At 38.5% G+C, this 27,999-nt stretch overlaps 1 protein-coding gene across 4 annotated transcripts; it reads left to right on the top strand.

Annotated features, from left to right (window-relative positions):
- Positions 1–27,997, top strand: RESF1 (retroelement silencing factor 1). Of its 4 annotated transcripts, XM_027595477.2 has the most exons (7): positions 5–70; positions 1,363–1,457; positions 3,227–3,421; positions 13,655–13,720; positions 17,752–22,819; positions 24,103–24,186; positions 27,251–27,997. In XM_027595477.2, exons 5-7 carry the CDS (start codon positions 17,809–17,811, stop codon positions 27,415–27,417), a joined length of 5,262 nt encoding a protein of 1,753 aa, XP_027451278.1. In that variant the 5' UTR covers positions 5–70; positions 1,363–1,457; positions 3,227–3,421; positions 13,655–13,720; positions 17,752–17,808; the 3' UTR covers positions 27,418–27,997. The 4 variants fall into 4 exon arrangements, with proteins under 4 accessions (XP_027451280.1, XP_027451278.1, XP_027451277.1 ...); XM_027595479.2 differs by lacking the exon at positions 3,227–3,421 and having other exon boundaries at positions 1–70; XM_027595476.2 differs by lacking the exon at positions 13,655–13,720.
- The last annotated feature ends 2 nt before the right edge of the window (positions 27,998–27,999 follow it).

Raw genomic sequence — 27,999 nt, 5'->3', positions numbered from 1 at the left:
ACTTAAACTCTGGGGCCCGGGAGGCCAGACCGTACTCCCCGCTTGCCCGCGCTGGCCTGTGCGCCCGTCGGTAAGTGTGGGGCCGGGTAGCCCGCGACCCTTCTCTCGCCCTCTCGGGTCCCCGGCGGGGCGCTGAGCGCCAGAAGGCCAGGCGCCCGCGGGCTGAGGCCCGGCGCGCGGCAGCGGGCGCTTTTGTTCTGAGGCGAGGACGGAGTCGCGGGGTCGCGAGCGCTCAGGCGGCTCCGGGCCTCGGCCCGGGAGCAGCTCGACCGGCCGCTCCGCTCGTGGCCCTGTGGGCCGCGCGGCGCTGGCCGGGGCCAGCCGCGGACGCCGAGCCCGAGCCGGAGGGCGGCGCCTCACTGGGTGTTTTCTTTAAATTGCCTTACTCCTTGCGGTGGAGGTCGCGGGTGGAGAGAGCGAATACGCATTTTGTTCAACTACAAGGCGGTTGTTTAGGCGGTGGGTGTGAGGAAAGCTTATGTTTTTAATTATTTCCTGTCGTCGGCGTGAAAAAAAAAATCTTTGTTTTGCATTTACTGTTTCTGGAGCGGTTCTTTCCTCTCCACCTCCATTATGCTGACCCTCCCGAAACAGGATTGCTCGGCTTGTATCTCCAAGTGGCCCGCGAACGCCTCTGTTCCGCAGATGCTTTCTGTTCCTCAGCAGTAGTTAGTTCCTCGAGGCATTTTTAAATGCATATCGATTTTAGGTGTTCTCGAGGGATGCGAATGCCCTAAGGGGCAAGTGTCCTTGGGGTCTTGAGTTCAGCAGCAACCTTAAGGGGAATCGTTTCAGTGAAAATAATGTATTTGTAATACTTTAAAGAGCCTACTTTTTAAAAATAGAACAGCCGGTGATGTGATTCAACTTGGGGTGCATTTGAATAGGCGGGTCGCAGAGCTTGTTTGGGGATTTTTCTGTTTAAGGTTGGCTGTAAACCGAATGTTCTATTCAGTGTTAACATGCACGAATGTTTAGGTTTTAGTTACTTTTTTCCCCTCCTGTACAGTCGGATTCTCTTACTATTCCAGTCAGGAAAACTGCAAAGATAAAGTATTTTTGTTTTAGAATTGGTAGGACAGTAGTGAACCTGGAGGACTGAACATGAATTCTAACTTGAACAGTGAATGGTATTTTAGGCCACACCTAGTTTCTATTTCTGTTACTTTGCACACCTAATAAGAATTTTGTAAACTTGGTATGTATTTGGTGCAACCTTAAGGAGCACAGTTTTGCACAGCAGTGTCCTATCAAGTAAACAGATTAGCATGTGCTTTTATTGTAACTTTAAATTTCATATAAATAAAAATAAACTTTATATTAAATTATTATTAATTACAAAATGTTTCTTGCTCTTCCTAGGACCAAAGAAGTAAACACTGTGTGAAGGGGGAACACATGTTCGGAGGGGAAATGGGAACATAAACCATAATAAAAGAGTAAGATTGTACTTATAAGTAAGTATGTTACCTCCAAGTAACCTACTTTATGTTAGGGAATAAAATTATTAATTAAATGAATCAGCATTGGTTAAACATTAAATGGTAGGACACAATGGATTTGATGACAGAGCTTGAGGAGAAATAGTAAGGTTGACAAAGCGTAGAGAATTCAGTTGTTAATCTTGGATAAGGGAGAGTAGATTATGGTGAGGTGACTGGTTCAAGTTACTCAGGCAGAGGTCTACCTAAGATTGCTGTGTTTCTTGATTTTATTAAATTTGTTTTTATTATTTCTGGCTAGGGGTTGGGGTAAGGCAGCGCAGAGCACAACTCTAGAACCATTCTGTGAGATACCAACCTGGAAAGCTGAGGTGCTCTTCCCTTCTGTAAACACCAAGTTGTGTCAGGAAATACTCTAGTGATTAAGACCATGGCCTTGCAGTCAATTTCTGAGCTTCAGATCTTGGCTCTACCATTTATTAACTATACAGTCTTGGGAAAATTATTTAACCTTTGCCTCAGTTTTCTCATCTGTAAAATGGGGATGACAGAGCACCTACCTCATAACATTGTTGGGATAAATTACATGATTTTTATTCATACAACACACTTGGAACAGCTGTCAGCTATAAGTGGTAAGCGGTCAATAAATTTTAGCTGTTCTGTTAGAGTAAAGATATTTTACGGCCTAAGACAACATTATGTCTAACAGGAAATTCAGTTTGCTCATTTAAGCTCTAAGTTTATCAACTCCAAGTCAGTTTACCAGCTTTGTGTTGATTAAACCCTTCACTGTAGATGCTTTTGTAGGTTCAGTTTTTGTAGGGAAATACCAGACACAGCTCTAGTTTTTACCTGCAGACTTAATTTGAAATCAGGAATGCCTCTGTTAAATTCTTTATCTAGGGCAGATTTGCTCCAAAGCCTTGTTTTTCCACATTATTGTGTGATGTACAGGAATCTCTTCCTGTTTAGATTATCGATGTCTTGCACAAATAGGAGTGCAAATGTTAAGGGAATTGATCTTGCTTTTAAAAATGTATTTATAGGGGCGCCTGGATGGCTCAGTCAGTTAAGCATCTGACTGCCGCTCGTGTCAAGGTCTCAGGGCCCTGGGATTGAGCCCCCATGTACAGCTCTGCTCTGTCCAGCTCTGCCCCATGCCTTCCTCTGCCCTCCCCCCTCTGATGCACGCACCCCTGGCTCGCTCTCTCAAATAATAAATCTTAAAAAATAGAAAGGTATTTACAAAGGTGAATTTCCAGATTTTTTGTGTGTGTAACGAGGCCTTCTCTACCCTTCTGCTCCATCCCGCCTATGTAAGGCATATTCTGAAACAGACGTGGAAAACATTCAGTTTGAGATAAAGAGACAACAGTTTACCAACTCTGTCTCCAGAAATGCAAGTTAAAATTTACTTTGTAATAGGCCCTGTAAAGAAAGAAGTAATCTTGTGGACTTTGAGGAATTCTAAATGCTTTGTTGGGAGGCAGTGTTGTAGCGTGTATATTCTTGAGATCTTAAGTGTGCTTGTAAATTGAAGGGCAATGTTGGAGGCTGGCCTGTTGAGGTAAATGTCTCAAGTGAGACATTTGCTCATAGTTGTAATGACTGCGAAGATTTAATGGCAATCACTAAGATTCTCTTGAGATGTATTAAATTTCAAGACTTCATTTGTAAGTAAAATCTTTAATTTATGGTTAAGGTTGCAAAGTGTTACAGGAAATATTGTCCACCTTAGATTTTAAGAAACAAACAAATCATAAACAAATTATTTTTTTAAGCTCCAAAAGGTAATTTATTGGATCACATCATTTAGAAGTTCAAATAGCTCCGTCTTCGGCTGGATCTAAAATCTGAATCTAAGGAAAGAAGATTTTAAAGACTTTTGAGACACTCCATTTTGAGCTCTGCTGTCGTCAGCATTGACTTCATTCGCAGACACACCTCCCTTCATTGAGTGGCTGCAGCATCTCCAGGTATATATCCAAACAGCTTCAACTTTGACATGCTTTGTGTATGATTGCTTTACCAAAAGTCTGTAATTAATTTCATTGGCTTTCATTGGGTCATGTCCTGTCTGTGCTAATAACAGAGAAATGCTGCGTTTGGTTTTTTAAACTACAGTTCAGAGATATAATTCATATACCATGTTCATTAATTCAGTTTGTCCATTTACAGAGTACAGCGATTTTCAGTATATTCACATGGTTTGCAACCATCACTGCAATCAATTTTAGAACAGTTTCTTGACCCCCCCCCCCACCACCAATAATCTCCATGCTCATTAATGGTGTCAACTCAAATGATGATGAGGCTGTAAAGCAACCAAAAGGGTTTCTTTGGCTTCCTCGGCCTGCAATCTGGGACACACAGAGTTGACTGAAATCCAAAGTGTGCTACAAAGAGTGGGGAGTGCAGGCTTATATAGGCAGAAACCACAAGGTTAACAGTTCCCAGGCAACTATTAATCTTGTTTCTATCTCTAGGTTTGTGTGTTCTGCACATTTCTTATAGATGAATTAATATGTGATCTTTTGTGACTTTTCTCTCGCCCCACGTGTTTTCTTCAAGGTTTATCCATGTTGAAGCATGTATGTACTACACTGCTTTTTATTGCTAAGTAATAGTCCATTGTATGGATATGCCACATTTTGTTTATCCTTTCATCGGTTAACAGACACTTGGCTATTGTAAATAATGCTGCTGTGAGCATTCACGTACAAGTGTTTGTAAAGACATACGTTTTTAATTCTCTTGGGTATATACCTAGGAGCAGAATTGCTCCATCATATGATAACTATATTTGATCTTTTGAGAAACTCCCAGAGTACTCTTCAAAGTAGTTGAACCATTTATATTCTCAACAGCAATGCCTAAGAGTTCCAGTATGTGCACATCCATGGCAAACATTTGTCTTTTTGTGGTATGGCACTGTTTTTGATTGATGGTTTATGATGTTGAACATCTTTTTATGTGCATATTTGCTGTTCGTAGATCTTTGGAAAAATTGTCTATTCAGAATCTTTGTTGACTTTCAATTTGAGTTGTTGTTGTATTGTTGAGTTGTAAGAGTTCATTATTGAATTCTATTCCACTGATCATTGTCTATCCTGTTCAGTACCACATGGTTTTGTTATTGTAGTTTTGTAGTAAGTTTTGAAGTTGAAAAGTGTGAGTCCTTCAAATTTACTCTTTCAAAATGAATTTTAGGATCAGGTTCTCAATTTCTGAAAAGACATCTGGGATTTTGGTAAGGATTGCACTGAATTTATAGATGAGTTTGGGGAGTATTGCCACCTTAACAGTATTAAATCCTTTAATTCACTGAATGTGGGATGTTTTTCCATTTTTTTTTTAAGTAATCTGTACACTGAATGTGGGGCTTGAACTCACAACCCTAAGATTGAGTTGAATGCTCTTTGAACTGAGCCAGCCAGGTGCCCCAATGTTTTGATTGTTTTATCTTGTTATTTTTTTAGAATTATGACACCTTTTTTTTTTTTTTTTGAATAAACTCCACACCCAACATCGGGCTTGAATTGGCCACTCCAAGATCAAGAATTTCATGTTTTATTGACCCAGCAAGCCAGGCGCCCCTGGTCTTTAATTTCTTGTAGCAATGTTTTATAGAGTATACATTTTTCATTTTTGTTAAATTTATTGCAAAGTGTTTGATTCTTTTTAATGATACTGTAATGGATTATTTTCTAGAGTAGTGTTTAGAAATACATTTGGTTTTTGTATATTGAACTTGTACTAGGCAGCCTAGCTGAACTAGTTTATTTAATGTTAGTTTTTTAGTGGATTCCTTACAGTTTTCTATGTACAAGATGATGTCATCTGCAATTAGAGATAGTTTTACTTATTCATTTCCAATCGGATGTCTTTTTTTTTCTTATTTTTTTTGCTTAACTGCCATGGTGTTTTGCTTAACCCTCTAGTACATACTGAACAGAAGTAGCAAGAACAGACATCTCTGTTTTGTTCCTGATCTCTTAGAGTGTAAGCATTCAGTCTTTCCGTGTTCATAATGATGTAAGCTGTGGGTTTTTTGTAGATGCCTTTCATCATATCAAAGAAATTCCCTTCTATTTCTAGTTTGACTGTTTTTATCATGAAAAGGTGTTTGATTTAAAGGTGCATTTCATTTCTGCCCTATTAGATCCTTCTGCATCTACTGCGATGATCATGTGGCTTTTGTCCTTTATTGATATGTTATATAACATTGATTTTTTTTTTTTAATGTTGAACCAATTTTGCATTTCAGGGCTAAGTCCCACTTGGTTGTGGCCTAAAGTTATTTTTATATGCTGCTGTATTTGATTTGCTAGTACTTTGTGGGGATTTTTGCATCTGTATTCATGAGATTGGTGTGTAGTTTTATTGTGATCTCTTTTCTGGTTTTGCTATTAGAGAATATTGGCCTCATAGAATTAACTTGGGAAGTATTCCCTCCTCTTTTGTGTTTTAGAAAAGTTTGTAGAATTGGTTTTTCATATTTAAATTTTTGGTATGATTCACCAGAAAGCTATCTGGGATTAACCATTTCTTTTTGGGTAATTTTCTGGTTACTAATTTAATCTCTTTACAGGCCTATTTAGATTTCTTGTATCTTCTTGAGTCCATTTTGGTCAGTGTGTCTTTTGGGGTCTTTTGAGGTTATGCACTCAATTCCACTGTGGCGGGGGGACGTTCCCCCCCACACCAACAACAAGTAGTTCTCTGGGGATGTTATGTGGGTATCCTACAATTCAACACATTTCTGACACTATATACCTGGAGGTACCATCAGATTCTGTAGGTTGAGTGCTCAGTCCCACAAGACTGTCCTCACCCCCATTTAAGATACCAATCGCAAGCCCAGGTTATCCCTTGTTCTTCTGACCAACAGGCTACAGATTTGAGGTTTCTATGACCCTCCTTGGACTTCAGATACCAGGTACCAGTCGCAAGTCCAGATTGTTACCTGTACTTCTGTCTAACTGGCTATAGATCAAAGGTTTCCACAAACCCTTCCATGGAGTCTATTTGCTAGAGAGGCTCACAGAACTCAAGACTCATTTTACTTATTAGGTTACAGGTTTATTGCAAAGGATTTTAAAGGATACGAATCAGTGGTCATGGAAGAAATGCGTAGAGTGAGGTATGTGGGAAGGAGAGTGGAATTTCTATGCCTCCTCTGAGCATGCCACTCTCCCCAAATCTTCATGTGTTCACAAACCTAGAAGCCCTCTGAATCCTGTCTTTTGGGTTTTTATAGAGGCTTCATTACATAGTCATGATTGATTAAAAACATTGGCCATTGATTCAACCTCCCATCTCTCCTTTCCTCTCTAGAGGTGGGGAGGGGGGTGGGACTGAAAGTTCCAACCCCCTAATCACATGGCTGGTTCTCTTGGCAAACCATCTTTTGGTGCAGTCTGAAAGTCACCTTATTAACATAACAAAAGGCACCTTCCTTCATCAAATCACTTCAGAAAACCTAAGGGTTTTAGGAACTCTGTGCCAGAAATAGGGACAAAAATCAAAAACATATTTCTTAGTATAAATTATAATATCATAGGGGGTTTGTTCTTTTCATCCAAATTATCAAATATATTGGCATACAGTTGCTCATAGCATTCTCTCTCTATTTTCAATGAAGGGTTGGTAGTAATGTCTCTATTTCCTGATTTTAGTAATTTGAGGCTTTTTTCTTAGTCAGTTTAGATAAAAGTTTATCAGTTTTGTTGATCTCAAAGACCCAAGTTTTGGTTTTGTTCATTTTCTCTATTTTTGTATTCTCTTGGCTAAAGTTAATGACAACAAAGGACACAATATATGACCAACAGGGAGAAAAGAGAGAAGGGACAGGCAAGTCCATGGAGGTGAGGTACATGTTTCCAGTTCTCCTTCCACGAGTATTGCATGGGTATGCCATCTCTACAGCTACAGATGGCAGGGACAGATGGTCTCCAGAAGCATTTATGTACATAAGAAATTCTTTAGGACCCCAAGGAATATTTGTTTATGTAAGTTATATCAGATCTGCTTCTGCCTTCAATTTTTTGCCATGTGCTGTTTTAGGTGAAGTAGTTGAGGGTGTTTATTGGATGTCTCAAGTAGGTCACTGCTTCATTACAGTGCTGAAGGTTCACTGCCACAACTTCTATCCGTTTTTACATTGTCCTTCCGTATGACCATGTTATTGGACAAAGTGTTGTGGCGAGGGTGGCTTAGAGCATAGTATTGATCAGTTCACAATTGAGTGATTGTCATGCCTTCTCACCTGCAAAACTTGAATAGCTCCCCTATGCTAGTTGGAGAAGGAAGAAAATAAACCCAGGGGATCAGGGTTGGGGGAGTAGGCAGAAACTAGTAATCTAATTTACCCCAGGCTGTTGATACCTACCACCCTCAATCAACATACTGCTGGCCAGTGGAAGATCTTAATCTAAGGACTCTTACAAACTCTCAGCAGCTGCTGATTTGGGGAGTGAATGTCCTTGGGAGTGGTGGCCTTTGGGCCAAGGCTTGTATACCTTATCCTTTTAGTCATGATTTCCATTGGTTTCCTGATAAGGGAAAGCAGAATTCTCTTGTATGTGTTTTCTAGACTGCAGTTACAGCTCTGGATTTAAATGGATATGTTATGCCCTGCCTGACCCTGCTAACAAGAAAGTAGATTCTGTCCTTCAGGTCTCTTCTGGTACTACAAGTCCCCTTGCATCATTAATCTCAACCTTTAGTTTTATAAAATCTGGATCTTAACTCCATGCCAACAAAATGCCTGTTAAAACGTTCTTGCAACCCTCTAAACTACACCTGGGACAACCAGAGTAGACAATAAAATGTGGCTTATAATGACAGAGGTAACTAACAGTGTGTAAAAGTTTTAAGATTTTTCTTCAAGGCATTTCAGCCTACTTTTATGGCACCTGTTTAGTTCTGTTCAGAGACTTTGTCCACCTCAAGAGGCACAGAATTGGCTCACTCCTAATATAATAGCAATACTTACACTCCTAATACACTTTGTACTCGAACAGCATGTTGCATCTTAGGTAGCTTGTACTTGCCTGGCAAACTACTTGTGTACTTGAGGCACTTGTCAGGGATTTCTAGATATTTGAGACCACTACCCCTCTAATGAATCCTGTTTCCTCCTTACCTGGAACACTCTAAAATGAGTTGCTAGGCAGAACTCCAAGGAAGGGTAACTGAATTTTGCATGTGTGCTCTGGGATCTTTAATTCCCACTTCAGGGTATAGTACAACTATAAAGGTAGTCCGAAATTTGTCTCTGACCTCTGCTCTGGAGACACAAGAAAGTAGCGTAAACTTTCTAGCCTGAATGAGACGCGTTCCTCTGAACTTCCTACTGGCCAGTTATGATGGGATATACGTGATTGCCAATACCCCATGCTGTACCTAGATTAATCAGTCAGCAAAAGTAGAGCAGTTTATTTCCCACTCCCTTGTTCTTCTGGGGAGAAAGCCGTGTGGCTCTCACTGGTGAACCTTGATGATACCTGGGACTGTACTTCGTTGGCTTGGCTCTGTGGGGAGCCTGGTTGTGGCTTGACCTCCATGAAAGACCTGATCATCCTGCCGGGGGTCAGGGTCAAGTCACTCTTTTCCAATGTTGCCTAAGAGAAAGTACAGTTAATTAGGGTATTTGAGTGTCCTGTGCTTCTGAATAGAATTTGTAGCTGGACAAATGAAAGGTGGAGGGTAGAGATGTAGGGGGGGCAGCTTCACCATGGTACTCTGATTACCTTTGTCTTCTCATGGGCCGAATAGGCAAAGCCTAATCTCTGTCTGACCCATACCTTGGCAGGACACCCAGCAGGTCCTCCTGGAACAAAGGTTGATAAGAACCCTTATGAGAAATGGCCACAAGGATGGTTTTTTGTTTTGTTTTTTTTTTTCCTGCTGCCCTGGTGTCAGTTGAGCACAGTTTACCACCTCGCTTACCCCTGAGATACAGCAGCAGGCTCTAAAATGACTACAGTTGAGTTGGCTTCTCAGTAACCTGTGTTCTCAACCATATTGGTATCACCCTCTGGGAAGAGGGACACTGATGTTGGTTTTCCTGTTTGTGTAAGTAATAAATGGCACATGAAATTACAGTCTTGTCTCCTTTGTGTCTCTGACAGTGTGGAGACCTCCCAGCTGTGATAGCAGGACTTGTTAGCCCTGCTAGCCGTGGCACTACTGCAGGCGTCATTCATTTGTTCTGTGCAGTCAATGTGATCATGTAATTAAAGCATTCAGCACAGTTCTTAACATGGTAACTTCTCAAATGTTAGCTGTTATTTTAGAGTTGTATTATAAATAACACAAAACTTAGAATTCTTTCTTGAAAGCCTAATTCAAGGATTGATAAGCTAATTTCTCCCATGACTAAGGATACAAACAGCAAGAGGTAGAATAGGTTGAGCAAATCATGATAGTTTTGGCATTCCTGAATAGGGTTGGTAATTGTGGCTTTGCTTTGATGTTACAGAGGTAGCTGTAGCTTTTTTCTAATGCAAATTGGTTTTTCAGTGAAAAATACTGGCTTTCCTCAATTTAACCACGGTCAGTGGACACTCCAAATAAACTTTGGTTTGTGGAACACATTAGAAGTGGAATTTAAAAAGCCGTAAGGGAGAGTTCCAATTTAAAATACCAGAATAGTTTTGTTTGTTTTTTTCAGGTAGGAGAAGAGTATTCTATATATTTCTTAGGAAGTTTCTATATTTTTGAAGTACTGAAAGGCTTGCTGATGAAATCATGTGATGTTTATGGTTGACACAGATCTGAAGGGGGAGGGGTCAGAACTTTTTCTCCATCTAGAAGTTTAAATGGGGACTTCTTTTTAACTTGGTGTTCAGCACTTACAGATAATGTTTATTCCTTTGACAAACATTTATTGAAGGCTGCTGGACATTGTCTAGATCTGCCATCTTTTGTGTTGCTCTGAGACAGTCTTTTTTTATACCTTTCATCTTGGCTATTAATAACATTGTCTTTCACTTTTTTTTTTAAGATTTTTATTTATTTATTGAGAGAGAGAGAATGGTAGAGAGAGAGCATGAGATGGAGGAAGGTCAGAGGGAGAAGCAGACTCCCTGCTGAGCAGGGAGCCTGATGCGGGACTCGATCCCGGGACCCCAGGACCATGACCTGAGCTGAAGGCAGTCGCTTTACCAGCTGAGCCACCCAGGCACCCAACATTGTCTTTCACTTTAATAATGTTCCAGTTTCTTTGATAAATTAACACTTGATGTGGCTTAGTTTGCCCTATTCTTTCTTACTGTTTCATCTGACCTGGCATGGCAAACCATATATATAACAGGTCCCTTTTCATAGAGTTCTGTTCATGGGTGTGTGTGCTTGTGTATTTGTGTTTAAGATAGATATTAATATGATTATTCCTCCAAGCTAGGATTTTTAGGTTCTTTTTTGCTTTGTAAATTTCTGTAATAAGGCAAAATTACAAATAAAGGAAGCTGCTGTGTTGACAATTTTTCATTTAAACTACATTCTTTGCATTAAATTGATATAGAATACTTTAAAATGAAAATTCACAAATCTTTTCTTAACCTTGGTGCGGTCTTTATGAAATTTTTATATGAAAATCACATGCATTGTTACATAATCTGCAGCCATTTGATTCTTTCTTTTTTCCTGCTTCACAAATTAATTTTGCAATTCATAGCTTACTATTCACAACTTCTTATACTTTGAATTTTTAGTGACTTGCTTTCTTCCAGTTTTCTCACAGGATGTAATAGTAATAGTATCATAAAATTTAAAGCCCCAAACTGTCAAACCTACAGGTAGTTTGTCTAGGGGCGCTGGGGTGGCTCAGTCAGTTAAGTGGCTGACTCTTGATTTTGGCTCAGGTCATGATCTCAGGTCCTAGCCTGTGTCCTGCTACACACTCAGTAGGGAGTCTGCTTAAGGATTCTCTCTCTCCCTCCCTCTGCCCCTCCCCCTGCACTCGAACTCTCTCTCTCTCTCTCAGATAAATCTTAAAAAAAAAAAAAGTTTATTTCCAGGATGTAAAAAAATTTTTTTTTTTTTTTTTTTTTTAGTTAAAACTTTTAGGACTGTTTTTATGATAACATACAAGCAAGGAAACCTCCATGGATCCTCTCTTTAGGGTAGGAGTGTGTGAATTGACTCTGAGTTCCCTCAATTTGGGTCATAGCACTTTATCAGTGTCAACATATAAGGGCTGCTTGCCTCCCAGTGAAGGCCACGACATCTTATCAGTGTCAACATATTGGTATTGCCTATTCAGACTGCAAAATGGGTGGGGTTAGTAGAGCCAGACTTTGTGCTAACTGTATGTAGGAGTCATCATTCAGGGCTTGCTAATTTACCTATAGCTAGTAATAGCAAGGATGTTACCGCAATTAAATATAAAAATCCAGTGTTTTGGTGGCTTGATGACATCCGCTCCCATTACCGGGCTGCTTGCTCATCCTTTCACCACTTGACAAAAGTACTTGAACTGTTTCCAAAGCGGAGAGAGCCTTAAACCTACAAGGCAGCCAATGGACAATTATTTTCTAACCCACAATTTAAGATAATTTGTTTTAATCCCTACTAGAAACAAATGTGGGTTTATATAATGTGCTCTGTACTTCTCATTCCTTGTTTTTTTTTTTTTAAGATTTTATTTATTTATTTGACAAAGCGAGACACAGCAAGAGAGGGAACACAAGCAGGGGGAGAGGGAGAAGCAGGCTTCCCGCTGAGCAGGGAGCCGGATGCGGGGCTCGATCCCAGGACCCTGGGATCATGACCTGAGCTGAAGGCAGAGGCTTAACTACTGAGCCACCCAGGCAGCCCTCCTTGTTGATTTTTCTGCCAGTTCTATTCATTATTGAAAATGTGGAATTGAAGTTTTCAACTCTTGGGTGAATTGCCTGTTTCTCCCTTGTTTGTGTTTTTACTTTTTTTATTTTAATGCTCTTTTAGGTGTTTTTACTTGTTTTATCTTTTTGTTGGATTGACCTTTTTATGGTTGTAAAATCTCTCTCTTTATCTCTAGTAAGATTTGTTTGTTTTGTCTGGTAATTAACATAGACCCTCCAGGGTTCTCTTAGCTGCTGTGTTTGCATGATATACCTTTTTTATTCTTTTACTTTCACTCTGTATCTTTGGATCTAAAGTGTGTCTGTTGGAGACAGCATTTAGTTAGATAGGTTGTTTTTTTTGTTTGTTTGTTTTTTTGTTTTTAAATCTAGTCTGACATTCTCTGTCTTTTGGATAAGTTTCATCCATTCACATTTAACGTTACTAATATAGTGGGATTTACATCTGCTGTACTTTTTTTTTTTTAGATCTTGTGTCTTTTTTCCCTCCCTTAGTATTTTCTTTTGCATTAAGTGAATATTTTCTAGTGTACATTTTAATTTCAATGTTTTTTTCACTGTATATTTTGTGGAAGCACAAATTACTTTTAAAAATCATTTTTATCTATACCTTTAAAGGTGTTAAGCATTTAAAATCTGACTTATTATGCTTGTGATTTTAAACCAAACTAAAAGACTCACTGGTACGGAGGCAGAGAAGAGGTGAAGAACATGGGGCCCAGTGAGGTTTATTTGTTTTTGAATTCTGCCAACCTTAAGAGAATGTGTGGAAGACCGAATGCCATAGAGACAGGTTGATAACCAGGAAGAAAGGGAAGGGGAGTAGGATTTTATTTATTTTTATTTTTTATTTTTTTAGATTTTATTTACTTATTAGAGAGCATGAGCAGGGGGGAGGGGCAGATGGAGAAGCGGACTCCCTGCTGAGCAGGGAGCCCGATGTGGTGCTCGATCCCAGGACCCTGAAATCATGACCTGAGCCGAAGGCGGATGCTTAACAGAGCCACCCAGGTGCCCTGGGAGTAGGATTTTAAATGTAGAGATGTGGTAGGAGGAAAGTCAGCTCTGTTACTGGAGATGCATGTTACATTTACAAGGGTGGGCTTTATAGATTTGATGATGGGAGGATGGCAGATGATGCTATTTTTTTCTCTCTGAAATATAAGCAGCTGAGTTAGGGCAGGGGAGCATGTGTGTGGGTTGGAGTGGCTGGGGACCCAGTAGGAGAGAAGAGGTCTTAGAGAATAGGGGGAAATTCAATAAAATGAAGTAGAGTTGCTCAGCAGTGTTAAGTTTGATGTTTGTGTTCATGAAATAAAATCAGTCTGCTGGCTTGTGTGATTTTTATTTTCCCCCCAGAAAACTTCAGCTACTCCTGTGCAGAGAAGGAGATTCTTAAGTTCAGCCATACTTGGGGTTTGTCAGGTGAGTGCCATGGCTGTCAGAGGTGAAGGGTAACGATAGAGTGGGATGGAGATTTTGGCAAAAAGTTAATTTTTTCAAGAGAAATTAAAATGATAGACCATGCCAGTCTTGTCTCTGGTAATCTCCATTAAAATATATTCTCAAAAGGTTTAATACTTGGGATTCAAAAGTAGAGACTATAGTCAGAAAAAAAGTCGGACAACTCTTGATTCCTTCCCTCTAAACAGGTAGTTCAGGGATGATTTTCCAGGCTTCAGTTTTCTTCTGTGCCAGCAAAGAAGAGAGAAGAAAAAAGTTACCCCAAATTACTCAAAGGTCGTTTGTCTTCCTACCCATAGGCTCTGTATTGGTCCTCCAGGGCTCCCCTAATGTAGCAGACTGGGTGGCTTAAACAACAAATTTGTTTCTCACAGTTTTAGTCTGGAAGTCCAAGATCAAGCAAGGTGTTTGGTTTCTCCTGAAGCCTCTCAGCTTGTAGTCACCCTCCTTCTCTATGTGACCTCACATGGTCTTTCCTCCGTGTGCATATGCCTGATGTCTCTCTTATAAGGACACCAGTCCTATTGGATTAGGGCCCTATCCTTATCACCTCACTTAAATGTAATTACCTCCCTGAAGGGTCTTCACCAAATACAGTCACATTGGGGGTTAGGGCTTCATCATAGCTTCATGGCGGCGGAACGACAGAATTCACTCCATAACAGCCTTCTACCTCAAGTACACATAAGAACTAAGGGGAACTTATTAGGCATCATTAACTCTAGTAGAAGTGCTACTTTGTATTATGCATCTGCCTGATCAGTCCGTGGTATTATATTTTTTTTCTTTTAAGTAAACTCTGCCCCCAACTTGGGACTTCAACTCATGACCCTAAGATCAGGAGTCTCATGCTCTACTGACTGAAGCAGCCAGGTGCCCCCAGTCAGTTGTATTATTAAGGAGCTTTCTTGGGAGAAGGCACTGGAGGAGTACACAGATCTGTCTCGCTGGGATCTGTTTTCTTTCTCCCTCCCCTTCCCCCTTCCCTCCCAATTCAGTTAGCCAACATATAGTACATCATTAGTTTCAGATGTAGAGTCAGTTATTCATCAGTTGCATATAACACCAGTGCTCATCACATCACGTGCCCTCCTTAATGGCCATCACCTAGTTACCCCATCCACCCACCCATCTCCCCTCCAGTAACCCTTAGTTTGCTTCCTAGAGTTAAGAGTCTCTCATGATTTGTCTCCCTCTCTGATTTCTTCCCATTCAGTTTTCTGGGGATCTGTTTTTAATCCAAAATCATATGTGCCTTCTTCTTCAGTTTTGTTTTTCTTCTTAGTGAGAACACTATGACCCATAACTTAATAGATCTCAAAGAGCTGTATATTGTTTTGGATTTTCTCCATAAACTCTGTGAATAATCAGTTTTATGTTTTCCTTCCTAATTCTTATACTTTCCAGGATCTCCAGTACGGTGATGAGTAGAAGGGGTAATAGTGGTGTGTTTGTTCTCTTGTCAGTCTAAATGTTTAAAGCTACCACGTATCAAATTTAAGGGAATTTCTATTACTGGTTTGACACAGTTTTCTTCAGATGAACGAATGTTGAATTTTATCAAAAGTTCTTGCATGTGTTGAAATAAACTTAGGATTTTAAAAATTATTGTGTTGCTACTTTAATTTTCAAATGACAGACCTTGTATTTCTGAACTAATCCCAGTTTGATCATGATAGGTTATCCTTTTCATATGTCACCCCTTTTGGTTTGCTGACATTTTGTTTAGGATTTTTGCATTTATGTTTCTGAGAGAGATGGGCTTAATTTTCCTTTTCAGCTTTTGGATGACAGCATCAGTGAATGAGCTCTGAAGTGTTCTCTCTTTTATCCTTTGTTATATTGGATTATTTCTTTCATAAATGATTGTTAGAATACTCCAGCAAAGCCATGTGGGTCTGGCATTTTCTTTGTGAAAAGATACATAATTATCAGTGGCAGTTCTTTAAAGAGATAGGGTATTCTTCCTGGTTAGGTATATTTTTTGAAGAATTTCTCTATTCCACCTAAAATTTGAAATGTATTGGAACAAAATTCAAAATAATAATGTTATTTTAACGTCTAGGGTCTAGTGGTAACCTCTCTTCCCAATATTACACTTTTTAATTGATTTTAGAGATAGAGTGAGAGAGTGCCTGCAAGCTGGGCGAGAGGGAGAGAGAGAATCCACAAGCAGACTCCCCAGTTGAGCACGGAACCCAACATGGGGCTTGATACCAGGACCTTGAGATATGACCTGAGCTGAAACCAAGAGTTGACCACTTACCCAACTGAAACACCCAAACACCGCCCCCCCACTACTGCCAATATTGCACTTTTAAAATGTCATGATCAGTATTGTCAGAGGCTTATTGATTTTTATTCTTTTTAAAAAAATCACCTTGTGACTTGTTGAATCTCTACATTTGTGTTCGTTATTTTGCTTATTTCACTCTGTCATCACTTCTTTCCTTTGGTTAACTTACTACTCTTCTTGTGATAAATGTGGGGATTATTTCCCAGTCTTTTATTTTATTTTTTAAAGTTTTTAAGTAATCTCTACACCCAGCGTGGGGCTCAGACTCACAACCCTCAAGAGTCACATGCTCTACCAACTGAGCCAACCAGGCACCCCTCCCAGTCTTCTTTTTAAAGTACATTTATTTATGCTATGAATATGCTATGAGTTATCCTCAAGTGTTATGTGAACATGAGTATAAGAGCATGTTATGGACTGAATTGTAGTCCCTCTTTCCCTATACATAAGTTGAAGCCTTAACCCTTAATGTAACTATTTGGAGATAAGGCCTTTAGGGAGGTAATTAAGGTTACATGACATCATAAGGGTGAGGCTCTGGTCCAGTAGGAATGGTATCATAAGTAGAGGAAGAGGCACCAGAGAGCACTTTTTCTCTCTATGTAAATATAAAGTGCATTCCTTATTTCTGTTACTTGGCAATTTCCTACTTACTGTTTTCCCTATAATTTCTAGATTGATTCTACTGTAAATTAATCTGAATTACTGTAATACTTTGAAAATTGAGATTTGTTTATGGCTCAGCTAGATGGTCATATTGGCAAAAATTCCATGTGCGCGTGGAAGGAATGTTTATTCTGCATTTGGGGTGTACTATTATGTTTAAGTTAAGTTTGTTTAATTTTGTGTTTTTAATTTGTCTTCATTTATTATGATTATGGGTTTGACCATTTTTAGATTTATCAGTATACTGTTGGTGAGGGTAATTTTAACCTTTTTGGAAGGCCAATTTGTCACTGCTTATGTAAATAATTTTAATGTCCTTTGACACATTGACTTAATTTCTAGGAATTTCCAGAAACATTTAGCAACAAATATAAAAGCATAAATACAAGAATGCTTAGGGTAGGATAGTTGATAAATGCAAAAACTTAAGAAAACCAACTAGAGGACTGTTTAAAAGCCAGTAGAGGACTGGTTAAATGGGGATATACCCAGAAACTTTAATGTTACACAGACAATGAAGTTAATGTATTTGTAGTGAAATGATAAAGGTATCCCAGGTATAGTAATGAAAATCAGACGAAAAGATAAGGTTTTCTTTATGTGTTTGTTTTTTATGTATAAAATCTTCTGAAAGGAAAGGTAACAGTGGACACCCCAGGGAGTTAGATAATGGGGATAGACAATAAGGACTTTTTACCATGTGTTTGAACTTTTGAACCCATGTGAGCATGGGTTACTTAGAATAAAGAGCCTATTAAATAATAGCAGAAAGTAATTGCCACTTCATATAACTAACAAAATACTATGTAGAATGACTTCCTGTAAAACACCCCAGAAATATTATTAATCTTTGCCATATTTATTGTTGCATTCTCCTTTGCTCTTTTCTTTGTTTCTCTTCCCCAAATTAAAGATGAATCTTTGGTCTGAGGTGTCCGGAATTAGGATAGACATAGCATTGGTGTTAATTTAATTTTCTTGGAAGTGTTACATAGACAAATTTTTAATAAAAGATCTTTATTTCCTTTAGATTTCTGACATTCAAAACAACTGACTTTTAATCCACTGCTACTACATCAAATCAACAATGAATTGGAATGCAAAGCCAGAGAATGTCACCTTACCACCACAGTATCCTAAAAAGCAGTCATCTTTTTTGGAGCAGGCTTTAATAAATACACTTAACACAACATCTCAGAGTTCTTTAAACTATCCTGGAAGTAACCAAGAAGCATGTATGTTTCTTGGTAATTCAAATCCCGTTTCACAGCCACTGCTAAACATCAGAAATTATACAACTCCTCAGCAAATCCCTATTCCTGATATGCATAATGGGACACTTGTGGCCTCACAAACTTCAGTGGAAAGAATCACATATGCAAATGTTAAAGGATCCAGACAACTAAATCACAATTTGCAAATGTCTTCAGGAGTAACACAAAACATATGGTTGAACTCACCAATGAGGAATTCTATGCTTTCTCATACAGGGGCAACTGTGTCCCATCAAACTGGTTTTGGAACTAATACACCTAATATACATGCACTACAGAATCCGTTTGTAACATCAGATTCCTATTCTATGCAACTACAAATGATCCCTTCTAATTCTGCAAGAGTTCCTGTAACTTACCCAGGAGCCTCAAGACTTAACCCATCTTTATCAGAACGACAGGTTGATTGGGCACAACAGTATACATCCAGTGGACTGACTTACCCAGATTATAGACCACTTCCAAAGCAATACAGTTACTCATCACGAAGCTTTTTGCAAGATCCTGCTCTTCAGAAACAAAACCCTATGCCATCTACATCATTGCATATTAAAAATAGTCACCCTCCAGATTCTCCACGGACTTTACAGTCAAAGCAGACTGCAGCCATACAGTCCTATCAATATGCAGTTACTCAAACTGACAAAAGACCTCCGCCGCCTCCTTATGACTGTAGATATGCAAGCCAGCCTTTGCAGAGTACTCAGCATGTTATTAAACAGGCTGCTGTGGATGTTCCTCAAATGCACTTACCCGAAGTGAGGAAAGACTTCTCTAGAAGCTTTCAACAGCATTGGCAAAACCTTAATGAAACTGTCAGCACCGTTGGAAATTCCTGTAACTTGAAAGTAAATACCAATGTCACTCAGCCTTTTAATGAACCTGTTAGGTCTTCTGTGGATGGTGTTCAGACCCTTGCTCAAAATAATCAAGAGAGAAGAATAGACTCTTGTGATCTAACTTCAAATCAAGTACTGGACACAAGCGCCACAAAAGAAAAGTTAGTGAGGGATATTAAAACATTAGTAGAAATAAAAAAGAAGTTTTCGGAACTTGCAAGGAAAATTAAAATTAATAAAAATCTTTTGATGGCAGCAGGTTGTATTAAAACAACTGATACCTCTTACAGTGAATTAGCTCCAAATTCTGAAATGTCTCTGAAACAAACTGCCCAAATCCAGTCTGGACCACAGGTGACCCTAGTGACTCCAGAGGATAAACCACCAACCTTAATAGAATCTGGAAAAGAAACAAATAGAACACACAGTACAATAAATTCCAACATTCAGGACCGGATTTGGGGAAATTGTAACCAAGTGAATTCTGTTTTACTAAATTCTGTCTATTCAGAAAAGTTGCCAATGCCAGACCAGTTACATGATTTAAAAGTTAGGACTTCTTTAAAGGCATCAGCTGTTGACATTACCCAGGCAACATTAAATAACGCCCAGATTTCATCAGGAAATGTCAATGTTGAATTAAATGTGCCAACAAATTCTGAAACAACTTCTGTTCCTCAGTCTACATCCTTTGAGGAATATGTTTCAAAATACCCAAATAAAAATACGCTAATTCTCAGTTTACTTACATGTAGAGATAAACCTCAGGAGAAATTATTTAAAAATGCTAGTGAAACTATTCAGGGTTCTAAACCACATAGTTTTGAAATTAACTCAAATAACCAAATCTGTGGTAACCAACCAACTTTGAAAACCATGGAAACTCCAAGTACATGTAATATAAATGCCAAGGTTTTAGACAACTCGTTTTGCCTTGAGCATAAATCCTCAGCAAGTGGGGTGTCTTCTAAAAGTGACAATCACTTTTCCATGGAATTGCTAGCAACATGTCTTTCTCTCTGGAAAAAGCAGCCTTCAGAACCTACAGAGGAAAAACAGTATAATGAGTCAAAAAACAGAACAGCAGTTGGAGTTTCAAAACCCGTGGAAACCTGTGATAAGAGTCCATTTTCAGTTGTAGGAAATGCTCAGAATAAGATGATAAACACCTCACAAGAAACAACTTTGTCAATAGTAGTTCAGAATTATGAATCTTCCAGTGCAACTGTTACAAAGGGAACAGAACTTCAGGTTGCTATAGTCTCACCCTTAATTCTTTCAGATGTCAAAACATTGTCTGCGAAAGGAATAACACCTGAAGCTGTATCTGAAACACTGTATCCAGTTATTAAGGAAGGCAGTGTTTGTAGCTTACAAAATCAACTGGCAGAAGATACAAGTGTTACTGCTGCTCTGAAAGCTAATCTTAAGGAACCGGTAGCAGGTACCACAACAGACACAAAGGTGTTCTCACCAATTCAGAAGGAAGAGCAAAGTGAGTCACTTGATTTAGAAGACATACCTAATAGCAATCAAGGGAAGCCTATCAAGTCAGACCCAGATACCCAATATTCTGTGAGTGAACAGCAAGCCTCATATAAGTCAAGAAACAGTGATCTTGATAGTGGTGATATGTTACATATTGACAATATTTGTTCTCTTGTTGAAGGTGATACATCTTACAATTCCCAAATAGCAAAGATATTCAACTTGCCTCCTTTGAAAAGGGTTGAGCCACAGAAATCTCTACCCAATCACAAAGTGATTACTAAGGGAAAACAAAAAGAGCAAACAGACAGCCTCACTGAATATAAAGACTTTGGTTTTCAAAATGATAATTTTTTACAGTGCACAGATATTTCTCATAAAATAACTGATCAGGTAGCATCTCTGCAACCTCCAGAATCATCACCTTTGAAGTATGTTAAAGCAGTTAGTGGAATTCTAGAGGAGAGCAACTTGGACCGTATCACTAAAAAAAGCCTGGGTAATGATAGGTGTTCATCGTCTTCTGAGCAGGATAGTTGTCCTCGGGACGTTGACTCGTCCTGCAATTATACTGCCCAAGATCCTGCAAGAAGTGAGATTCTCAGTGATAAGGCATCTGTCTTATACCTACACGATCAGCTGTCAGAACTTTTAAAAGAATTTCCCTATGGTATTGAAGCTGTGAACACACATGAAGGTTCTGTGGCCCAACAGAAAACAAACCAAATCTCAAAAGATCAAACTTGTGATAAAACTGGTTGTGACTCCAAGGACTCAACAGACCAAATACAAATTACAGTATTAAACTCAGAGCAAATGAAAGAAATATTTCCTGAACATGATGACCAACTCTGTGAAGTAGACAAGTTGACAGAACATCAGAAAGAAGAACCTGTAAAAGAAGGGCACAGCCAGTGTGACCCACAAGCAGACACAGATGGAAAGACTGATGATAACTTAATGGATTCAGAGAAAGACGATGTTGGTTGCTGTGCATTGGGGTGGCTATCTATGGTTTATGAAGGCGTACCCCGGTGTCAGTGTGATTCCTTCAACAACTCAACTTCAAAGGAAGAAAAAGGGGAAAATCCGTGTTCTCCTTCGAAGATCAATAGTTGTAAACAAGGAGAAAAAACTTCTGATAGAAATGACCCTGTTGACCCTGTTGGGTGTAATAGTCCTCTAAATAACAATCTGGAGATTCCTTTGACTTTGCCAGATATGAAAAACCATTTTCCTGAAATAGAGCAAGGCAAAAATAGAAATGATATGCCCAAAACAAAGCATCAAAAGTCAATGAGGGCAGAACAAGAATTATTAGGTCCATTTTTATCTAAAGGTGATAAAAAACTAGATTCCATGCAAAGTCACAAAAGAAAAGGAAAACTTCAGTTTCATGAGATAATTTTTCACACCAGTAATAAAATGACAAAATTTTCTCAAGAGAGCCTGCACCAGAAGTTCATGGCACAAAACTCGCGTCCACTAAAAACAAAGGTGGGTTTTTTGACAAATAAAAAAGATCCATGTATGAAGAATGGTTCTTTGGTACAGTCAGTATCCCCAGAGAAGATAAAATTGAAAGCAGGTGGCTTGAGACAAAAAGTTCTGGAAAAAAGGAAGTTAGATGATGGCATACTTGATTCAAAGATAAAGAGGAAAAAATATGATAAACGAGAGCAGAATAAAAGTGTGGCAGATGGTACTTTTAAATTACGTAATTTTTTGTCAATTCCAAATGAAAGATGTAGGGTTAAAGAAAAGACAGTATCAAATGTTAAGTCCTCAGTCTGCAAGGATAGTTCATCTAAAATTAATAGAGTTCTGACACCAAAGGAGTATTTGCAAAGGCAGAAGCACAAAGAAGCAATGGGTAGCAATGCATCAAAGAAAAGCTATGTGAGAAATGCACTGTGTGATTCTCAATACATGAAGTCCAGTAAACTTTCCATGCAAGTAGAGAGTTGTGAGAAATCAAATGAGAGCCCTAACAGCAGTGTACAGACTTCTAAAGAATCCTTAAATATTTGTTCAAGCCATGGTAAAAACCTCAAGATTCACCATTCTGAGGAGTCCAAAGCATACATTTCAAGGAATGTTAAGGGAATAGTTGGTGGAAAGCAACCTGATAAAATGTGGATTGATAAAACCAAATTAGACAAAAATTTAAGCAGCATAAACAATGAAGTGGAATTCAGTCAAGTGTCTCCTCAGTCAAAGGATCAAAGGAAACTGTATCTGAACAGAGTTGCATTTAAATGCACTGAGCATGAGAGCATTTGTCTCACAAAATTAGACAGTTCACCCAGGAAGCTTAAAGAAGGGAGACCGGAAAATAAACCTCAGAGCCTCTTACCTGTGAAAGATGCCACAGAAAAACCAAGCATGCTGGAATTTAAATTATGTCCAGATGGACTGATTAAGAACACAAATTATTTTGTTGATGACTGGAAGGATCTGCAGCCTTGTCCTAGGAAGGAGCAAGTTCCTGTGCAAGGTTTAGTATGATTTTTTTCATGGTGTCTGGAACATTGTAAGGCATTGAGGTGAACAAGTGGGTTAGCACTACTTAAGCCATTTGGGTAGCTAGCAAAGACTTAAATGCATTTGCCATTCCTTGGTATTTGTTTTTCTAAGTCGATGGTTCTTTTGGGCGGTATTTGTTTTATCTCCCCTTTACTGTAAATTGTCCTCAATTTGTACTGATGACAAGAGGTATATAAAATTGTAAGGTTTGCCAAATACAGAGATTTTCTTTTGCACCAAGAAGCCTATATTATGAAAAATGTTCTTTGTGCTAAGTTTGAAAAGTGTTATATGTTATTTCAAGTGTTTTGTTGATTCTCATTTGGACTTGTAATTTCAAAGCCCTGTGAATTTGAAGTTTCGGTCTAAATATGAGGAGATAATCGTTACATATTAGTGAAAACTTTATACATATGGAAATGGTTCGTCTCATTGTCATCTTTAAAGTAGTTGGTGACTGTGTTACCACAAAAGTTAAAGCATTACTATGTAATCTACTCTTGAAATGGGAGGACTGTGGAAGTAGTCTTGTCCAGTATTGTTACCAAAGCCAGAGCATAAGCATAAGTGTCAGCTGCTGAAAGATAGAATTTTCAGTGTAGTTTCAGGAAGGAAGGAGAAAATAGAGGACTAATTTTTTGTGATAGTAAGGAAACATTTAGGGGTTGTGGATATTAAATATAAAACATTGTGTTGAGGAATTCAGATTGGAGAACTAAAAGATTTGAATTGCAGTCTTAATTTCTCCTGTGATGTTGAGATGGTATCTGTTGGGGCACAGAAAGTTACGAAATAAATATAAGGTACCTTTTCTTGAAAGGAGATAGGGATATGTAATAGAATATAAAATTCAGTTTGTAAAGTAGTGGTGATTTCACTTGGCTATATAAGTAGATCTTTGGAAACTGAGGCATGGGTGTAACAAGAACATTAGAAGTGGGTGGGGACAATGGGAGTGACTTTCTCTGTCTCATGTGCCCTTCAGTACCTTGAGATTGGTTGATGTTCAGCCTAAGTGGGAGAAACATAATTCCATAGTGAAGGTAAACTTAAAGCAATTGCTTTTTCATTTATGAGATATTCAGGCACTTGAAATGGAAGAAAGCATTTTTTCAGACTTCTTTTAGACTTGTGTTATATGTGAATATATTAATACCTTTTAAAGTCTGTTTTATGCTTAGATGACTTTCCTTCATTAAAGTACTAAAAGATGAATAGCCACTTCTAGAGATCTGAAAATGAATATTTAAATAGTTTCAGGAATAAAAAGTACAAAAGAAGACTGGTTAAGAGGTGTAACTGAGGAGAAAAGGATGCCCGAAGCCAGCCAAGAAATAGGTAAAACATCATCTATTTAAATTTTTATTTTATTAATTGGGCACTTGGTCATGTAGAAGCTGGATTATAGTTATGAAACTGTTGTGAAATTTGATTTTTATCCATATTTTTAGTGATTCAATATTTGTGTGTATGAGTGGTAGGAAGATATTTTTCGGTATTTTCTGTCATACTTGGGAGAGGGAAACCGTTCGTCTTAAGAAAATATTTCTTATCATGAGTTAGGTAAGGGGTTGGCATACTTTTTTTCTATGGGACTAGATAGTAAATATTAGGTTTTGCAGATCATAAGGTTTCCTAAACACTTGTCTGTGACACTGTACTGAGAAAATGGTGGCAGAATAATAAATGAATGAGTATGGACTATGTTTCAATTAAGCTTTACCATATCGGGCTAGAGACTGGGCCGGGGGGCCTGCAGGCCATGTCCTATTTGCCAGCCCCTGGGTTGGGTGATTTACAAGTTAATCCATTTAATTCTCAAATCCAGGTAGACAGGGATGTCCCCATTTTATCAGTGGGAGGTTAGATCATTTGACTGAAATTCCATGACTAATAACTGAATAGGCACTTGAACTGGGTCCCTTCTTTTCAAAGTTAATTAAGTGTGGAATTTGAATTATTTTGATAAGAGACTGAGGCTCCTAGTTAAAATTTATTTATTTTTCCAGGGAAGGGATTTGGGCTGAGGGCCAACCAGAAAGTATCTGATCTAATTAGTGGAATGATGTACTTGGTTTTTAGGGTTTTGTACTGAGAACTACAAGCTAGGGTTCAGGAGTTTTATCTTCATTTTGGTTAATTGAATATGCAAAAACCAGGGTTTAGAATTCCTTGAAAATGGAGGGAAGCAGAGTTTCACCATAAGCAAGAATCACATTTCTTTTTTTTAATTTCTTTTATTTTTTTATTATGTTAATCACCATACCTTACATCATTAGTTTTTGATGTAGTGTTCCATGATTCATTGTTTGCATATAACACCCAGTGCTTCATGCAGAACATGCCCTCCTTAATACCCATCACCAGGCTAACCCATCTCCCCACTCCCCTCCCCTCTAGAACCCTCAGTTTGTTTCTCAGAGTCCATAGTCTCTCATGGTTCATCTCCCCCTCTGAGGTCTCCCCCGCTTCATTCTTCCCCTTCTGCTATCTTTTTTTTTTTTTTTAAGAATCACATTTCTTAAAAGAGGAAGTGTGACAAAGTTGAGAAGAGAACTTAAATATGTAGGCCTGTAGAAATTGAGTCTACACATTAAAGGTGCATATAGGAAAACACTAAGTTGAATCTAAGACTCAAAGAAGGAAGAAATGCACTCTTAATCAGAACAGGAAAACAGCTGAAAGAGGGGAAAATGAATTAAGAGTCCTGAGAGTAGAAAACACTTCTAAAGTTGGAACACAGGAATTTAAAAATGAGAAAGATGGGAATGGGCATGGAAATTGGGCAAGAAAGGTCCTTGGAAATAGGAGAGACATTACCTCCTAGAGAAGGTGAGAGGCATGATTGGAATCTGAATATGAAAATACAGATGCCTGCACAGATTGTCTAGAAAAGGTAGCCACAAATAGGATGAGCAATAAACTGAAGTTGAATGAACATCAATACTCAGAATCATGATGAAAAGAAATAACAAGTTGGGGCACAAGCTCAAGGAGATCTGAAGCAGGGTAGAGAAAAGCCAAGATAACAAGTCACAACTCTGTCGAAAGTGTAAGATCTAATCACTAGGTTGTACCTGAAACTAATATAATACTGTATGTCAATCTTACTTCAATTAAAAAGTAAAGGCAAATAAAATGCACCTGTAATGCAAAAAAGCCTGATGAGATTCAGGGAAAGTATGAAAGAACAAATACCAAGATGAAGAGGTGGACAACGTGAGCCAGCGTGAAGAGAGATAAAAACAAATGTCGGGGTGCCTGGGTGGCTCAGTTGGCTGAGCGACTGCCTTCGGCTCATGTCATGATCCAGGAGTCCCGGGATCGAGTCCCGCATCGGGCTCCCTGCTCAGCAGAGAGTCTGCTTCTCCCTCTGACCCTCCCCCTCTCATGTGCTCTCTCTCTCTCATTCTCTCTGTCTCAAATAAACAAACAAACAAACAAACAAACAAACAAACAAACATGAACTCCCAAACAGTTTAAAAGAAACTTACTTGGTAGCAAAGATTGGAGTGTAGATGGAGCGAGTTGTGAAACTACATCAAGTCAGGATAAGGTACAGAGAAGAAGTAACAGAATCCAGTGGAAAATGATTTAGGGACCCATCTCAGGTATCAGTATTACTGACATAAAAGAAAGCTAATGAGGACGTACAAGAATTTGAATCATGTAAAGAACCAAGAGGATGGAATCCTTGCCAGAGCAGCGGAGAAAGGTAAAACCAGACTATTCTCTAGAAAGGAGTGGCTAGAGCAGGAATGGAAACCATGGGACTTATGAATGGGGAAATGGCTGCTGAGAAATAGAGGCACATCTAGAAATGCAAGAAGTAGGAAAAACTGGACCCAAAAGATAATGAGGGTAATGCAATGCTGAGACTGTCTAACAAAACAAAAACTACAGACATGTCTTAGAATACCTAATGTGTAGCAAGGCCAGAATATTAAAACTCTTTTCCATTCACTGGTTGGAACTGGCTGGTGTTTATGCTTTTTATATCGCTAGTTTAGATAGCTGTTAAAAAGGTCACATTTATAATAGTGTGCAAATGATAGCAGAACAGAATAGCCCAGTGAAGATGGGATGAAATTAGAAAATAGTCCCCAAAAGAGAGGCAAGATATCTTGTGTGTATAATTTACCATTCTGTAGGTAAAAAGCCATAGTTTTGGGGGGTTTTTTGTTGTTTTTTGTGGGCAGCAATGAATGTTTATTGAGTGATGCTACAGAGCTCCTGAAGAGGGAGGGGACCCGAGAGGGTTGCCCAAAAAGCCATAGTTTATCAAACTCCTTGTTCTGATATTTTATCCCAAAGAATGCAGGTTTTTCCTCTCCATTTTAATTGATTGTATATTGGTCACTAATACTGAGTAATAAAGTAAATAAAATTTCTGTTTCCTTAGATAATAATGTTTTGGCTAATTCAAGACTCTCCAGGAGAAGCTTCAGTGCAGATGGATTTGAGACACTACAAAATCCAGTAAAAGATTCAAAAGCAATGTTTCAAACCTACAAAAAGATGTATATGGAAAAGAGAAGCAGAAGCCTTGGTAGCAGTCCTTTAAAATAATTTTGAGGCTAATTTTTTTGATGGTTCTGTAATTGGCACCAGAAAATTTCTGCCATTTTCTGTTCAGAATATTTTGCTGGAAATGCTCAGAATTACCATGATAAAATCTCTCAAGAGAGTTTGGTTACCACTTAGGTTATGTATATCATTGAAATTAATTAAAATGACTTGAGGACCTTACCCATGGGTACCAGACATAAGAAGTAGATGGTATTTGTCAGGGAAACCGCAAGGTATTGAATTCTGACATTATTGAACAAAGTTTACCATTGTTTATTTTGAAATGCTAACTATCCATCCTGAGGGAGGGCTGTTCTCAGTTAAGTACTTGTTTATTTTAGCTGGGACTGTAAATATGTTTTTATTTCTAAAGCTTATTAGCAAAACTTATTTTTTAAAAATGCTCACTGTGAATGTCAAAGTATATTCTTAAGTATTTTATACCTAATTGTAAACATTGTCAGAAGTCTTGTTTTGTACTTGTTAAGCTGGACATAATTTTTGGATAATGTTTAAACATTCATTACTTTTCATACTTGAAATAAACATTTATTTTTAAAATATATATATATATGAAATCAT

This window comes from Zalophus californianus, chromosome 9 (genome assembly GCF_009762305.2).
Source record: "Zalophus californianus isolate mZalCal1 chromosome 9, mZalCal1.pri.v2, whole genome shotgun sequence".
Classification (NCBI taxonomy): Eukaryota; Metazoa; Chordata; class Mammalia; order Carnivora; family Otariidae; genus Zalophus; species Zalophus californianus.
This window is presented reverse-complemented; position numbering and strand designations above follow the sequence as displayed.

Bases quoted from the DNA above. Each gene is read 5' to 3' on its own strand.
- RESF1 (XM_027595479.2), top strand. From the start codon at position 17,809: ATGAATTGGAATGCAAAGCCAGAGAATGTCACCTTACCACCACAGTAT. The intron at 22,820-24,102 runs GTTTAGTATGAT...ATATTTAAATAG, and splicing joins GGAGCAAGTTCCTGTGCAAG to TTTCAGGAATAAAAAGTACA. The intron at 24,187-27,250 runs GTAAAACATCAT...CTGTTTCCTTAG, and splicing joins CGAAGCCAGCCAAGAAATAG to ATAATAATGTTTTGGCTAAT.